This window comes from Palaemon carinicauda, chromosome 26 (assembly GCF_036898095.1).
Source record: "Palaemon carinicauda isolate YSFRI2023 chromosome 26, ASM3689809v2, whole genome shotgun sequence".
Classification (NCBI taxonomy): domain Eukaryota; kingdom Metazoa; phylum Arthropoda; class Malacostraca; order Decapoda; family Palaemonidae; genus Palaemon; species Palaemon carinicauda.
This window is the reverse complement of record NC_090750.1, coordinates 97,316,994-97,334,663: the sequence shown is the minus strand read 5'-3', so window position 1 is coordinate 97,334,663 and position 17,670 is coordinate 97,316,994. Positions and strand designations below refer to the sequence as shown.

The following is a 17,670-nucleotide window of genomic DNA, read 5'->3' as shown; positions in this document are numbered from 1 at the left end:
TTCCTTCACTAACAAACCTTATGCTATTTATTAGGGATGACTCACTCCTTGGTGGGTGGTAAGTCCGACCACTGGCTTTGGTCATTGACCAGGGTTTTCTCTGCACAGCGTTAGACTGTAGCTAGAAGAAAACTTTGACACTTCGCCTGAGCAACCTTTGTGGTTGTGACAGATGGCATATGAACATCTAGGCAAGTATATTCCGCATTTACAAAATAGGAATACTTAATTGTACTCATAGACGTTTCCTAATGCTTACCCCATGGGAAGCATTAGGGACATGTACAAGTGTAAAATCTATACTTGGATACACAAGGCAAGTGATTTTTACCTGCAGATGGGTGAGGCCAGCTTGTAGAGGGACCCATGGAGTTGTTCCCCAAGAGAGAGAAAAATGAAGAAAAGATGAAGCCAGTCATTTTTATTCATTCATCCTAGACTTAACCAAAGCAACCAATGCCCTCAGCCATCTGTTACTCGTCAAACAAGGAGCCTGAGGTTTTCTTAAACCACTTGTTGTGCAGCCACCATAAGACTGATAGAAAAAGTATCGAGGCTCCTGTGGGTCACGTCTTGCAGATAGTGGGCGGTGAAGGTCGTCTGACGCTTCTACATGCCTGCTTGCGATACCTGCATCACAGAAAAGATACGTTTGAAAGCCATGACATAAGCTCTGGGTCGTCGAGCTGGAGGAGGGTCAGGATTCGGTATCAAGTCTACGACTTTACGAATCCAGGTAGAGATGGTATTCTTAGTGACCTTCCTTTTAATCCTACCTGAACTGACAAAGAGCGCTGCCAGCTGGGGATGAGTTACAGCAGTGAATTTAAGGTAATATCTCAAACTTCTCACTGGGCAGAGTAACAATTGATCCGGATCATTGGTTACAGAACGGAGACTCTTAAATCTTAAAGGGCCCAAATCTAAGGTCCAGTACCCCCGGATTTTGACACTTGGCAATAAACTCAGGGAAGAAGCTGAGTGTCGCTATACCCTTGAATGGGAGATGACCATGAAGCTCACTCTCTTTGTATAGGCTAAAGAGAGTAGGAATGCCGTCTTCAAAGTGAGGTTACAGTCTGTTGCATGACATAAGGGTTTTTATAGTGGCCCTTTAAATGACCACAAGACCCGAACCACATTCCAAGGAGGAGGCCTTATCTCTGACAGGGGCCACATAATCTCATAACTCCGTATGAGGAGAGAAAGCTCTAACAAAGAGTAAAGGTCTACTCCTTTAAGTCTAAAGGCTTAGCTTAAGGCTGAGCGATACCTTTTCCCGCCAAAGCCGGGAGGAGTTTTTCCTCCCGAAGGTATACAAGAAATTCCGCTATTGTTGGAATAGTGGCACTGAGGGGAGAGATAGCCCTTCCACAACATCAACCTCAGAAGACAGTCCACTTTACCTGGTAAACCGAGGCTGAAGATTTCCGTAGGTATCCAGACATCCTTCTCACAACTCATTGCAAAAAGCCTCTCTGATTGAGGAGATACTGGATAGTCTCCAGGTGTGAAGCCGAAGAGACAGAACTTCCGTGTGGAAGATGTTCACATGTGGTTGTTTGATTAGATCTTGTCATGGAGGGAGTTCTCTCAGAAGATCTACTAAGAGTTGCAGAAGGTCTGCAAACTATTCTGCATGGTGCCAAAGAGGGAGGGGCTACAACAGTCATCAATAAGTTGTTGGATATTTTTATCTTGCTGAGTAACTTCCTCATCAAACAAAATCGGAGAAAAGCGTACACGTCTATGTTTTCCCACCGTTGTTGGAATGCATGTTGCCATAGAGCTTGAAGGTCCGGGACTGGAGAGCAGTATAACAGGAGCCTGAAGTTCAGGGACGTTGCGAACAGATCTACAGTCGGGGAACCCCAAAGCTGGAACTTTGTTGGCTATCAGAGGATTCAAAAACCATTTGGACCCCACAATCTGACTTGCTATGCTCAGATTGTCTGCGAACACATTCCTTTTGCCTGGAATGAAGTGAGCTGATAGGGACACCGAATGCTTTTCTGTCCATCTTAGCATTTCCACTGCAAGATGGCATAGGGGCTGTGGAAAGGTACCACCCTGTCTGTTTACGTAAGCCACTACCATAGTGATGTTGCTCATCAGCACTACGGAGTGGCCCGCCAGCAACTGAAAGAACTGTTGGAGAGCCAGGAAGGCTGCTCTCATCTCTAAGAGATTTATGTGCTGGTACCTATTGGACTCTGACCAGAGGCCTGACACTTTGTGTTGTAGCAAATGGCCTCCCCCACCCTTCTTTTAATGCATCTATGAAGAGCATCAAGTCTGGAGAAGGGACAAGAAGATCAAACCCTTCGAGGAGGTTTCCGTTTGACAACCACCATTGAAGATCTGCTACTTGATCCTGTCCCAGGGGACTAAGGTGTCCGGGAAGCCAGAGTGTTGGTTCCATAAGGACTTGAGTCACCACTGCAGAGATTGTATTCTGAGGCGACTGTTCGGAACAAGATGGGTCAATGGTGTAGGATAGCCTAGAAGGCACAATTATTGTCAGGCAGGGAGATCCCCCCATCTGAAGAAGGGACTTGCCACTTCCTTAAGCCTGTGTACTCTGTCGTCTGATCGAAAGACTTTTTGGAGATTGGTGACTATAACCATTCCCAGGTAAACCAGTTTCAGAGGGAGCAGTGATGACTTCTTGCCATTTATCCCGATCCCCAGATCCTGACAAAACTTGAGAAGCCTGTCTCGGTGTTGAAGAAGGGTCATCACCGAGTCTCCTAGAATCAGCCAATCAACAAGGTACCTTAAGAGACGAATGCCGTTCTTGTGAGCCCAAGATGACACTAGGGCGAACACCCTCGTGAAGACCTGAGGTGCTGTCGAGGCTGAAGCACAGGACCTTGAACTGGTAATGCCTGTTCTCGTGTAGGAATCTTAAGATAATTCCTTGAAGACGGATGCATTTGGATCTGGAAGCAGGCGTCTTGGAGAACTAATGTGCACTTAACTGCTTGAATGACCATGTCTGCCGTCTCCATCCTGAACGGAGTTTGTAGGACAAACTTGTTCTGGGCCAAGAGATTGATGACTGGTCTACAGTCTCCAGACACCTTTTTCACAAGAAAGAGCCGACTGTAGAAGCATGGAGACCCGTTGAGGACCCCTTGGAAAGCGCCCTTCTGCAACATGGTCTGGACTTCAGCCCTGAGGGCCAGCTCCTTTACAGATCCCTTCGTATAAGAACTCGATGGAATTGGATCCCAAGTCAGTGGAGAGAGAGATTCTACGAAGAGGATGTGAAGCTGCCACCTTTGCCAGAGACATTGCAGGCACCAACCCCCATGGTGGACGGGTGAGAGGATCGACCTTATCCCGTCTTCCACTCTTCTTACCCCTGAAGGATTTGGGATCTTTGTGGTCTCTAGCCAGAAAGGGACATCTTGACATTCTGCTAGAGGGTCAAGATGACCTGAATGTAGAGAGAATCGCAGGCTGGGGCTGATTCCTGGGAGGTTGAGGGGACCTACCATAAGGCCTGGAAGTCATAGCCCTATGGAGGAGGGAATCCTTGGAAAATTTTCTCCACCTGTCAGCTGCCCTATCTACTTCCTTTGAATCGAGGAAGTAAGTACCCTCGAGTCAAGTTCCAAAAGCGAGTGATTTCAGCTTTCGGCACCTGCTAATAGAATCTCCCATTCATGGTATCCCCCATCTTTAGAATTGCATTTGCCCACAGGTTGACTATCTGGTTGGAAAGGAACTCCAGAGTGCGGGTACCCGACAAGAGGAAATATTCCAAGGACCGCCTTGTAGATTCTTTGGATAAATCCTCGGATCTCAAAATGTGGCCCAATGGCCCAAGCCATAGGTCAAGCCATGAAGCAGCCTGCACAGCATACTTCGCACCATTCTCGATGTTGAGGAGCTCAGTTGCCAAAAGTGACGCAATCAGGCTAGAAAGTCTCTGAATGGAAAGACTCCGAGTAAGGGACTCTGTCTAGAAATAATATAAAAACAAGTGTGAAATTAATTAGCCTTGAATTTTCAAAAGTGTTTATATATATAAAGTATACTTACTAGCCTTACTCATGATAAGTGTTCTACTAACAAATATTTTTACTTATGAATATTACTTCCTTTACATTACTAGGTTTAGGCCGAAGTGCGCATCATAATTATCCACAACTCTATAACCTTTACTTCCACACACCTGTGTCTATTATCAAAATGCATAATTCTTCAATCCCTTTCATTTTACACGTGTTGCCCATTGATATTGATGTTTGCATTGCTAGCTGTCAGATTAATCCAACCCCCTTGGTCATATAGACTGCTTTTCCGCTCGATCCCCTACCCTTAAAATTCCGAGAGATTACTGCACCTGACGGTTTATGGTGCCCATTATCTCGTATACTGTCCTTTTACTAATCTTGACACTTTGTGCACCTGGGGGAAGTTTCTAAACTTGGATTATTTTTCACACCATCCCATGGGCAAATAATATTTATTCTATCCTCATCATTAATTTTCCTTAGCCTGTCCAGATGTTTAGCACCTACAGAATTTCCGCTTATCACTCGGCTGACAACTGTCTAAGCCATTGAAACGTGTCCTTTGACATATATCCGTTTCCCTCTAGAATCCAACTTCAATTGTTAATCAGTCATATATTCATATCTCCCGATGACATAAATTAATTCCTACCTTCTTGGAGATTCAAATCTCATCCACAAAAAAGCCAAGCCCATTGACCAAGACTATCCCTTGTAAATTTTACTACCCTGACCTCTGTCTACCCCAGATTAGTAAAGACTTCTAACCTGTCTTCGAGTACAAAGATTAGCTACCTGCCAAACAAATTAACATTCCATAAACACCTGCAATTCCACACCCTCTATCTCTTTTGCCAACTTATCTTTTAGCTTGAACCTTAGGAAATACATGACAATTTTAACCAGTTGTGTTCACTCATTCAAGACAGAAAGCCATCTTGTTCGATGGGTACCAATAAGAAGATACCTTGACAGGTCTCGCAACTTCACTCCACATAATTCAAGATAGAAGACACAACCCTCAAGACTGTCTGTCTGCTCAAGCCGTAAAGGAACCTGAAAAGCTTCTACACCGAAAGAAATCACTAAAACTCTGGGAGACAGAAATTGCTGAGACTGAGGAAGAGAAATAAAAAGTAACCTGCATTGCTTGCCCAGTTTGTGTTCTCCCATTTGCTGTCAGTAAACATTCAACATAAACTAATTTGAACTATATATATAGAGACATGACTGTCATTGAGTGTTTTTTATACCCTATCTTAACTGAACTATAGGTAATATGTGAACATAACTTCGAGTGAGAAAAGCCAAGTGATTATCACCCCTTCTCCCTACTAATACAGGTATCTCTATGGTTTATTTAGAGATTGGTCCTTTGAAACACTTGTATTTAGTTGTAATTTTCTGCGCTCTTGAAGTTAGAACACCCGGGGATTAATGAAAGACATTGTAATCTTTTTCTTACAGGCTTGAGAATCTGTTTGCAAGCCTACTTAAATAAAGAATTTGAAACCATCCATAAACAACTCGCCCAGTTACTCTACCTAACGTATGTCATAGAAAAAGCCACCAACAAAGCTAATACAATATGCTATAAGAAATTATGCAGTTACCAATCAAAGAGATTTCAAAAATAAAATAAAACTCTCATACATAGAAGATATTGGAAATATATCACATAATATTAAAAATATAGCAAATGATATTAAAACTGAGAACCCCTTATATTCCAAGATCATAGAAAGTGCCCTTATTAATGTTTATCAAAACAAAACATATAGAAACAGGAGTTTACATAGGACCGTGTGGAGTTTGTGAAAAATTTTACATGCGACAAACTGTCCATTTTCTATCTCAAGGATTATCAGAACACAAAAGATCTGTCAGATATGGTTTTGAAAACTCGTGAGTTTTCATTCATCTTACAGATTTATGGCAACAGATCAAGTGGAGTGAGTCATATTTGCTTTTTAAAAGTGCCTGTCCATACAGAAGAAAGATTTTGGAATCCGATGGACAGTGGAAAAGCAGACTGACCGCCAGATAACTATAAAAGATCAAGTCATGAACCTCCGATCTGGTTACGAATATGAAGATGCAACTGGATGAACTTAAATTTAACTAATACACCCTGTACTTCCTTACACTAAATAAATTACAATCCTTTTAGAACAATTTGTAACACCCTTTTACTTCCATATATAAACTGGCTCTGTCCATTTATTTCTTATTTTACTGTAGACCATAAAGACATAGGGATTTAGTGTTATTTACCTTGTTTCTTTTATAGGCCTTTTTGAAAAAACATGTTAAGCTGTTCAATTGTTGTTAGACGCAATATCTATCTATATATATATATATATATATATATATATATATATATATATATATATTATATATATATATATATATATATATATATATATATAGATAGATAGATAGAGATAGATATTCCATGTCGGAGCCATATATAAATATATATATATATATATATATATATATATATATATATATATATATATATATGTATATATATATGTATATATATATATATATATATATATATATATATATATATATATATATATATATATATATATATGTGTATATGTAAGGCTCCAACAGGGAAAATAGCCAAGTGAAGGAAGGATATAAGGAATTAAATAAACTATACATGCTAACTAATCAATAAAAAAAATTAAATACCCTAAGATCAGTAATAACGTTAAAACAGATCTGTCAAATATATCTGTCATATCAAACTATAAAGAGAGGCTAAAGCCAGCCTATTCAAAATGAAAATCTTCACTGTAAATTTAAACTCCTTAAGTTCCACCGATTCAACTGCCTGATTAGGAGCATCATTCCAAAATCTGATCACAGCTGGAATAAAACTCACAGACTAATTCAACACTTTATATATGGCTGTATTAAATGTGAATAAAAAGAGATGATTTACTCAATATCTTAAGATATTCAGCCTTCTTTCAATGATTGATATGAAGTTCGTATGGAATTATCCATGAGGAATTACAACTGCTGAAAGAAAAAAATTTAATCATATAGACTCTCACATTACCAGTTCCCAATCTTTTTGAAAGTTTGATTTTTATGGAACGCCTATTCTTGTTTTGTAGCATTTCTTTGTAACAAGCAGCAAACAAGAACATATATAATGACCAAATCACAAAATATATAGGTAAAAAAATATGAATCTAAAAAAAAAACAGGGCCTGTTGAGTGGTACAAAGATTTATGCTGGTTTCTTTAACAATTTCATTATCAAATACCTGAATAATTGTAGATTTTTTCTTCAATCAAGAAGAGATTACATGCAATTAATTGCAACATATAACCTCAGGGAAGTTATGCAGCAGAAGGTTTGAACCTAAAAACTCTTATCAAGTTAGAAAAATCTCAATACAAATTCCGTGTGCATATGTTTTCTTCAACTATTTCAATAATCTTTGTTTGTCAATAAACATAGATAAATTGATTGATCATTATCTGATAATAATTTTACAGCTTTTAATCCTATTCCATGTATTGTTTTAATAGACTTGTTTGAGAAAATTAACCCTTACAATATTTAACATGACCTCATCTAAGGGCTACTCAGACTTGATGAACATGTGGGCACAAGATCAACTCAATCATGCAGTAACATTCCTAAGTTTTGGTCTGTCTGACATAAAGCTAGATTAGGTTATTAAAACTGGTATATGTAATTTACTTATCTTTACTGACGCGGGATGTAATGGCAATGGGTGGGAGGCATTCCGATTGATAAGCAAAGTGAATCTACTGTTTAATATCTAACTAAATCCAAAGGGTGCGTATGAGGTGCCTCAAGATAAAATGTCTGTGATCATGGTAAATTTAGACATTATATAGGGTCATAGACTGATATGCAATGACTAGATTAATGAAATTTATTTTACATCGTTAATAAAGATGTGATAGAACATAAAAGTAAACAAAATCCACCAAACCATAGTCTTAAGGTTGACGTCTCCACGATTAAATTCAGTCCTACATTCAAAGCTGTTGTTCTGATATATATCTTCATTGCTCTAAAATTGTATAATGTTTTAAAGAAAAATATAGAATATTTTGTGCCCACCATTAATGCCTCTTGCATACACATCCGAATCCCAATAACATAGATGAATGCATATCCATCAGATTAATGCATATGAAGTTATTCTAAAAGAAGTAAAGAGACATATCTATAACTAATATATACAGTACATGAATACTGCACTTTAAAAATAAAATGAGAATATATAATTATAAAAAATCCTGTTTTTGTTTTTAAATATTAATTATACTTTGGAAAATTTTATTAAAAATCAATACTTACGCTTGCTAAGATTGCTGTGGCTTCACGGTTTGAAGATGGATGATCAGAGTCGGTAAAATCCGTTATTGCATCCCAGTTATCTCTAACAGCTTCTGGAGTGACACTTTCATGTACAGAAGTTCGACAAAACTTTCCTCGTGCACGCTCCCATCGATCTGGTAAACAAACAATTGACTATGAGATGTATAATGTTGCCTACTAATAGCATATATTGGAAAAATTAGATAATTTTCCAGTTACTGGCAATAACCATTAAAATATCATCAACAGACCTTATTCAATTTATGAAAATTATGATTTTATTACAAAATGGAACACATTTATCCTAAAAATGCAGATAAAAAAAATTACTAACGTTATTCAAAATGTAGCACTGTGTCATATAATCTTTAACTAGAGATTTTGTAAAACTTACATAATAGCCGGAGAGCTCCTTTTTTTATTTCAACATTACACTGACATAAAAGCAGCCCTTAATTATTCAGGTAACAACATTATATTATATTTTTCATTAAACTTCTAACTTTTTTGTATTGCATATTTTGTTTACAGTATTGCTGTATTTTCAATGATTAGATGATTTTCTTTTTCTTCTAAAACCGATTATATCAGATAACTGACACGAAATGTAGCAAGTTGACGATGTAAAAATTATTTTATATACATATATATATATACATATATATATATATGCATATATATATATACATATATATATACATATATATATATATACATATATATATACATATATATATATACATATATATATATATATATATATATATACATATACATATATATATATATATATATACATATATATATATATATATATATATATATATATATATATATATATATACATATATATATACATATATATACATATATATATATATATACATATACATATACATATATATACATATATATATATATATACATATACATATACATATATATACATATATATATATATACATATACATATACATATATATATATATATATATATATATATATATATATATATATATATACATATATATATACATATATATATATACATATACATATATATATACATATATACATATATACATATATATATACATATATATATATATATACATATATATATATATATATATATATATATATATACATATATATATATATATATATATATACATATATATATATATACATATATATATATACATATATATATATACATATATATATATATATATATATATATATATATATCCCTAACACTAGGGATTTTCATCAACGTAGATATCAACCACAACGGCATTTAATAGCAAATTCTACCTTTGGAAAAAAATATCCACTGGAAATTCATGTATAATAAATGCTTCTGGCTGGGCAAGGATTCGAACCTATGCCCTGAGCCGAATTAATGCCTGCAGGGACGAGTTTATCAATCGAGCTATCTAGAGAGACATAAATACATTTCAAGTCCACTGTATATATATCTCCCTCGAATAGTGAGTTTGCAATGCATGGTTATTTATGATAAATATGTATCACTAGCGCTCGTGATTTTAATCAATGTAAAAATCACGACAAGGGCATTTAATACCGAATTCTACCTTTGGGAATGCATATCCACTGGAATTCGACAGGTATATGTACAGTAGATTTGAAATAAACTTATATCTCTCTTGATAGCTATACTGTATTAGTAAAGTCATCCCTGCAGGCATTGGTTAGGCTCAGGGCATAGGTTCGAATCCTTGCCCAGCCAGAAGCATTTATCCTAAATGAATTTCCAGAGGATATATATTCCCAAAGGTAGAATTCAATATTAAATGCCCTTGTGGTTGATATTTACATTGATTAAAATCCTGAGTGTTAGTGATATTTATAAAAAATAACCACTTCTTACAAACTAACTAATCAGCTATCACGGTGGAGATGAGTTGATTCCAAGTCTAAAAACAGTTATCTGAATTCAACAGGTAGGTCTTTACATACAGTGTACTAGAAATGAACTTATATCTCTCTTGATAGCTCAAATGGTAAAATCATCCCTGCAGGCATTGTTTCGGCTCTGGACATAAGTTCGAGTCCTTGGCCAGCCTGAAGCATTTATCATAAATGAATTTCCAGTGGATATACATTTCCAAATGTAATGTAGAATTTAGCATTAAATGACACTGTGGTTGATATTTACACACACACATATATATATATACATATATATAGATATATATATTTCTGGGCTCAACCTGTGCCAGCCAGTGAAATGCTCCTATTGCACTATTTCTAAGGAATATAACTGCTAATATTACCAGAGAAAAAATGTATAGGAATGCTAGGTTGAACTAGCTCGCTCACTTAATGGTGTCGGTATAAACTGGGGCGAAATACCAGAGGTCTCGTACCATTTAGACTTCTCCTCTTCGAAATCCCTCAATAGTGAGGTGCGGTTCAACCTCCCCTGCCGCGCAGATCAGTACTACTAACTCTACCCACGCTTTTCCATCACTCCTTTCTAGCACCAGTTGTTATTAAGTCCATCGTGCTTTTTCTCGTGTGTACCCTTGGATTTTTTCCTTATTTACGCATCGATGGCCGATTCTCAAGATACCCCATCGAAGTTAAGTACTTTATCCCTGAGTTTAAGCGTGATTGGGCAGTGTAGCCTTTGTTTTTATTATTGAGAAGTGTTTATATATGAACGGCGTCCCCGTTCTTACCGCTCATGGTTCGGCTCTGCCCTTTCTCGCTAGTTCGTCCGTTATTTCTGTCATCATTAATATTCGTTCGAACTTTTAGGAGTTTTTTCCTTACATTCAGATAGTACACCGATTATATGCTTTCATCTAGCGTTATTTTAATGTTATTCTATGATATCAGTGTTAGCGTTTCATCAAGGCGTAGGTTATGTTGGTATGCCTGCATTCGTGCATGTTGGTGGATAGCGTCACCATTAAGATTGTTTCGCTAGTTCTAGGAGCAATTAAAGACGACCGTCTCACTTGTTGTTATTAAACCTTTTAGTTTTATTACGCTCCACCTAGTTTTACATTTGGTTCGAGTGGGACTCTCGCGTATCTTTGTTTTTACTGTTCGATATCTACCGCTTCAGTAACAAGGTTGGTACCCCTGCTTTCCATCTGCGGATGGCGTCATGCTCCCTCCCTTACCACTCGCCCGAGTCCCTCTCTCGCCATATTATTTCTGCATGCCTAGCCTTACTTACGTGATTACGCTTTTAATTCATTAATTATTTTTATGTATTTGTGCATTGATATTGTATTTATTGTTTTACTCCGTTATGATCATATTTTGGGGATTTTTCATGTCATGTTGAGGGGATCTCCAGTTGGTAGCCCTGTCTACCACCACCCGCACTGGTGATTCCCCTGTACCATACCCCCCCCCCCCCCACGGGTTGGGGAGGCTATTCCACCCCCCCCCCCTCTTCCTCTCACTCGATGGTTGTTGGTTATGACATATGGGTCAAGTATGCTTGTTCCTCAGTCTTCCCTCAACGTTCCGACATATTGAGGACTGAGTATACCCACGGGGTGTGGCTTAGTCTCATTCATACCGGGCGGTTTTCGTCTCCCCCCCTCCCGTCGCCCCGATTGGCCATCGGTCGGGGGAGGGGGAGGGCCGGGACCACCGGGGACTATCACACGTGATTAGTCGGTATTCCTACACCTTCTTGGTGTAGCCTTTGCTTTTAGCTATGGTTGTAAGAATGAGAACTTCTAATTAGGAGTGTCCCCACCTACGGTACCTCCTGCTATTATCGTCCGTATAGGACTTATTAATATCCCACATCATTATATATATTATATTCTACATGGATCATTACCTTCGTCCCGGTACCTCCGGTAGGGTAGTTGGGGGTTCCACTGGCTCCCCCAGCGCTCCCCCGTTGTACCCTCCCGTCATCAGACATCGGAGCCTCCGGGCTTATAACTACAGGATCTGTTGACACTGACACAGTTTTTGATTCCTAACCTCCCTCCGGGAGCCCTATTCAATTACAGACATTAGTTTTTAGATCATAATTGGAGTTCTCTATTTATATATTAAGGATGTATCTTAAGTTACTTTAAGTTTACTTTAAGTTACTTTAAGCTTACTTTAAGTTTACTTTACCAGCCCTGTTCCCCGGCCCCTGGGGCCCCGGAACTAGTTATGATTATCATTATTCATCACTTTTTTGCATCCTTTTTCATGCCCGGCTCTGCCGGGTTCCTCTTGGAATAGTCTCAGTTCTCTGCATGTTTAGTCTAAGGCTATACATTTTATTTTATTGGCAGGTCCCGTATCCTCCGGGACCCCTTATAGAGAAACTAGTAGATGCTCATAGACTATTCCTTTTACAGGTGGTCCGTTGCCGGATGACAGCCTGCGCGGCCGTCCTTCAACAACCTTGCGGATATGCGGTCTGTCGATCCCACGCTGACTGTGGGATTCAGATGGACGATATTGTTGTATGGCACCCTGACAACTGCCTTGTCTGTTATGACCTTATCACCACCCTCTCTTCAGATTCGGTGAGCCTCTTTCAGTCGTTTTTGTATTTACATCCCTTTGCCTTCTGTTATGAATCTTCGGTTTCATTCATCAGTTTGTCCCTCGGGTTTGCTAACCTTATCCCCGTCCTTTCAGAGTTCCCAGGCGGCTAAGACATCAGCAAGAGCCACTTTGAAAGTGTGGGTAGGCGGCTTCGCCCGTAACGTTAAGGCCAAGAAGCCCTACGTCCTCTCCGAAGACTATTGTAATCTTATCTACCCAAACGCAAAATCTTCGGCAGCAGTGCCTAAGGAAGTGGCGGCCCCTATAATTGCCGACATTGCAGAAACTGTGGAACTCAATCTCGTTCAGGATACGGACATCGCTGACGACCCGGACCCCATTGAAGACAATGTTGCGGCTCTGAACTTAGACAGAGCCCATGGTTTTAGACGAATCGGAAACAGGTAAGGTGGTAGGTGAGGCAGGTGAGTCCGGCGCTAAGACCTCTCTTCTTAGCCCCTCTTTTTCTTCAACTTCTAATAATTCTTCCTTTTTAGGTTTTGAAGGGAACCGCGAATCCTCTCCGAGATCGCACCCAGTTCCTCCCAAGGTCAAATCTCAGAAGAGACCATTAGTGAGGACTCGTAAGAATCCCACACTACCTAAATCATCCAAGCCCAAGAAGGCTCCCCTCCCCAGAGCCCCTAGTGGCTCGGCTAGGGACCGCCCCTATGTCTCAGGACCCGGGAGTGCAGTCATCCCCCTTAGTTACCACGACCAACCTCGACCCGGTGGCTCTCACCAATATGATGACGAGGGTTGTTTCAGAGCAGATTAGCTCTATGCTTTCTGCCGTCACCGGGAGACTAGACACCCTGGAAGGAGGACTGCCTCAACAACAGCAGTTCCTCATCTCGGACGCCTCAAAACTCCCGCCTTTCACGAAGAACAACCCGTGGAAAATGGCGCTCCACTGCCCTTTCACGGACGGGATGTTAACCATTGAGGGTTTTGGGACCCGGCCCATTGAAGATTTTGAGTTCTTCCCTCCCGGCCTTCAATTCCCTTTCCCCGGCTTCGCCCGGCTTACGGAAGAGGCTCTTGTCCGGCTAGATAAGGTCCCTAAGGGGACCGTTATCTTTCCGAAGGAACAGGCTCATTCTGTTTGGGTTAGAACCTTAAACGAGTGGGGTTGTACAAACACCATGCTGACCCCCCACAAGAGTACTTACACCATGTTTCTTGTGGACGAACAGACCCTCACCCCTTGCGTCACCAAAATGGTTGACTTAGCCCTTCAGGCAGTGGCCGAAGACAAACCTTTGCCACAACTCCGGGAGACAGATCCTACATCTCTTCTGCTCCCATCAGATAATGAATGTTGGCTTAACATCCAATCAACATTCACTTCTGGTAAGCTATCCGCTGACTGTGCATCGACGCAATTCAGCGAACGCCTCCCAAGACTACCTGAAACCTTAATCCGACTCGAGTTCGAGTCCCGGTCTAGGTTTAGCCGGAGCCTCAACGTCTCGACTATAGCAGAGATGTTTTCTCTTAACTATGACGAGGAACACGCCTTTAAGGTTATGACTAAAGCCACCCTGCAATCTTTGTTAGCAGATTGCTATGACTTCTTGGTGGCCAGAAGACGTTGCCGTAGGCATGTCTTATCAGAAGCTACTATCCGCCATGAGCCGAATAAGCTCATTAATGCCTCCGCTTGGGGTCCAGACCTGTTCCCGTAGGACATGGTCAACTCAGTATTGAGCGAAGCTGCCAGAGTAAACCAGAGCCTTAAGGTCCGTTGGGGCCTCACTCCCAAACGGAAGTTCGAACAATCGAGCATTCACTCCCGGGGCAGGAAGAGGCTGCGCCCTTATAGCTCTACTTAATTCCGCCAACCTCTTCAAGTAGTTCAGTCGGTCCCGGTCACTCAGGGCATCCAGCCCTCCACCTCCAAGTCTCAGCCCCAAGAGAAGTATGTCCTCGTTCCTGAAAGCCAAGTGGCCTCGAACTCGTTCACCTCTCCTGTTTATAACCCGGTCTATGAGTCCCGGGTTTCCTCCCAAGGATATCAACGAGGCAAGGGCCTCGGTTCGAGAGGTTCTTTTCAGAACAGAGGCAAAGGGAGATATTTCTCCCGTAGAAAGGGGTCACGTGGTGGCCGAGGCAGTAAAACCTCCAACTACTGAAGATCTTCAGGTAGGAGGGAGACTTTATGCGTTCCGGAGTCGCTGGAGGTTCAGTCCTTGGGCCTTCAGCATAATTTCCAAGGGCCTGGGGTGGAGTTGGATAGAAGGGCCTCCTCCACCGAACAAATTCCATCAACCCTCGACACCGGACCTACTTCTGTTTACCCAAGATCTTCTTCGCAAGAACGCGATCAAGGAAACGAAACATCTGAAGTTTCAAGGTCGCTTATTCAGCGTTCCGAAGAAAGACTCCGACAGCCGGAGGGTCATCCTTGATCTGTCCCGACTAAACTTGTCCATTCAATGCGACAGGTTTCACATGGTTACCGTCTCGCAGGTGCGAACCTTGCTTCCCCGTGGGGCCGTCACCACCTCCATCGATCTTACCGATGCTTACTATCACGTTCCAATAGCGAGACACTTCCGCCCATTCCTAGGATTCAGACTGGACAACAAGGCTTACACGTTCAAAGTGATGCCTTTCGGGCTCAACATCGCGCCCAGAATTTTCACGAAACTGGCGGAATCAGTCATTCAGGAACTCCGATCCCACGGAATCCAAGTCGTTGCATACCTGGACGATTGGCTAATCTGGTCAGACAACGTCGAGGATTGTCTCAAGGCAACAAACAAGGTGATCCAGTATCTTCAGTTTCTGGGATTCCAAATAAACTTCAGAAAGTCTCGTCTGACACCAGAGACCAGATTTCAGTGGCTGGGATTGCGGTGGGACCTACGTTCTCACACTCTATGTCTCCCCAGGTCCAAGAGGATAGAGATTGCGAAAAATACCAAACGCTTTCTTGGGGAAAAGATAACTTCCAGAAGGAACCAGGAGAAGATTCTAGGATCCCTACAATTCGCTTCAGTGACAGACCTCCTTCTGAAAGCGAAACTGAAAGACATCAACCGGGTTTGGCGCTCCAGAGCGAACAACAAATGTCGAGACAAGAAGACACGCCTTCCTCCCATTCTTCGGAAGAGGCTTCTCCCATGGACAACCGCCAAGAGCCTATCGAAGTCGGTTCCGTTGCAGTACCCCCCCTCCAAGGATAGTCATCCACACGGACGCCTCCCTATCAGGTTGGGGAGGCTATTCCCAACACAGGAAGGTTCAGGGCCTTTGGTCCACAATGTTCCAACAATTCCACATAAACGTCCTGGAGGCCATGGCGGTCTTACTAACTTTGAAACGTCTTTCCCCGGCCAAGAAACAACATCTGAGGATAGTTCTCGACAACGAAGTCATAGTCCGTTGTCTAAACAGAGGGGGCTCCAAGTCAGGTCCCATCAATCATGTGATGGTAGCAATCTTCTCCCTGGCGGCCTCAAACCAATGGCACCTATCAGCCGTCCATCTGGCTGGAGTTCGGAACGTTGTGGCAGACGCACTCTCCAGGACGACACCGTTGGAGTCAGAATGGTCACTAGATCGCAGATCCTTTCAATGGATCCTCTCCCAAGTGCCGGATCTCCTCGGGCTTACGCCACGGATGCCATGTCTCTGGACTGGAACACCTGGGAAAGGATTTACCTTTTCCCACCGGTGAACCTACTGATGAAGGTGCTGGACAAACTTCAAACCTTCAAAGGTCAAGTAGCCCTGGTGGCCCCCAATTGGCCCAAGAGCAATTGGTTCCCTCTTTTACTGGAGCTGAATCTCCACCCTCACCAGATTCCCAACCCGACTTTGACCCAGATAGTACAAACGTGCACTGTGTTCGCTTCCTCAAACATTCGGAACACCCTAACTTTATGGACTTCATGAAGTTTGCGGCACACAAAGGGGCTAACATAGACCCCCAGAATACTTTATTCTTAGAATCAGACAAGAGAGACTCCACTCTTCGTCAATATGACTCAGCGGTCAAAAAACTAGCAAAGTTTTTGAAGGATTCTAGTACTGTCTTTATGACACTAAACCTAACAGTAACCTTATTTAGAACCTTGTTTGAGTCGGGCTTAGCAGCTAACACTATTACTACCATCAAGTCTGCCTTGAAGAAGATTTTCCTAGTCGGCTTTAATATAGATCTAACAGATTCATTGCTAGCTTCGAACCCAAGAGCCTGTGCCAGACTGAAACCATCCCCACGTCCTAGCTCGATTTCCTGGTTTCTCAATGATGTTCTTAAACTAGCGTCAGAAACCATCAACGATTCATGTGAGTATATCCCTCTACTCAGAAAAACTCTCTTTCTCGTGAGTTTAGCATCTGGCGCCAGGATTTCGGAATTAGCTGCCTTATCAAGAGACCCAGGCTACATTGAGTTCCTTCCGTCAGGAGAGGTCCTCCTCTCCCCAGACAAGGTCTTCTTGGCCAAAAATGAAGACCCTCAGAATAGATGGTCCTCCTGGAAAATTATCCCTCTCCCTCAGGATCCTCCCTATGCCCGGTTACCACTCTAAAGTCCTTTCTATCAAGGACTTCCTATAAGACCTCGGGACCCTTGTTCATCAGAGAGCGGGGAGGGACTATAACTTTGAAAGGGATCAGACAACAGATCTTGTATTTTATTAAACAGGCTAATCCAGAGTCTTTTCCTCACGTCCACGACATTCGGGCGGTAGCGACCTC

General features: G+C 41.1%; 1 protein-coding gene across 1 annotated transcript in view; it reads right to left on the bottom strand.

The window, feature by feature from the left end:
• The window catches only part of LOC137620080 (peroxisomal multifunctional enzyme type 2-like), a 170,436-nt gene that overhangs the window by 41,957 nt on the left and 110,809 nt on the right, over positions 1-17,670 (bottom strand). The window contains exon 7 of the mRNA XM_068350355.1: positions 8,389-8,543. Coding sequence (XP_068206456.1) covers positions 8,389-8,543 — 155 coding nt within the window. The remainder of the gene's footprint in view (positions 1-8,388; positions 8,544-17,670) is intronic.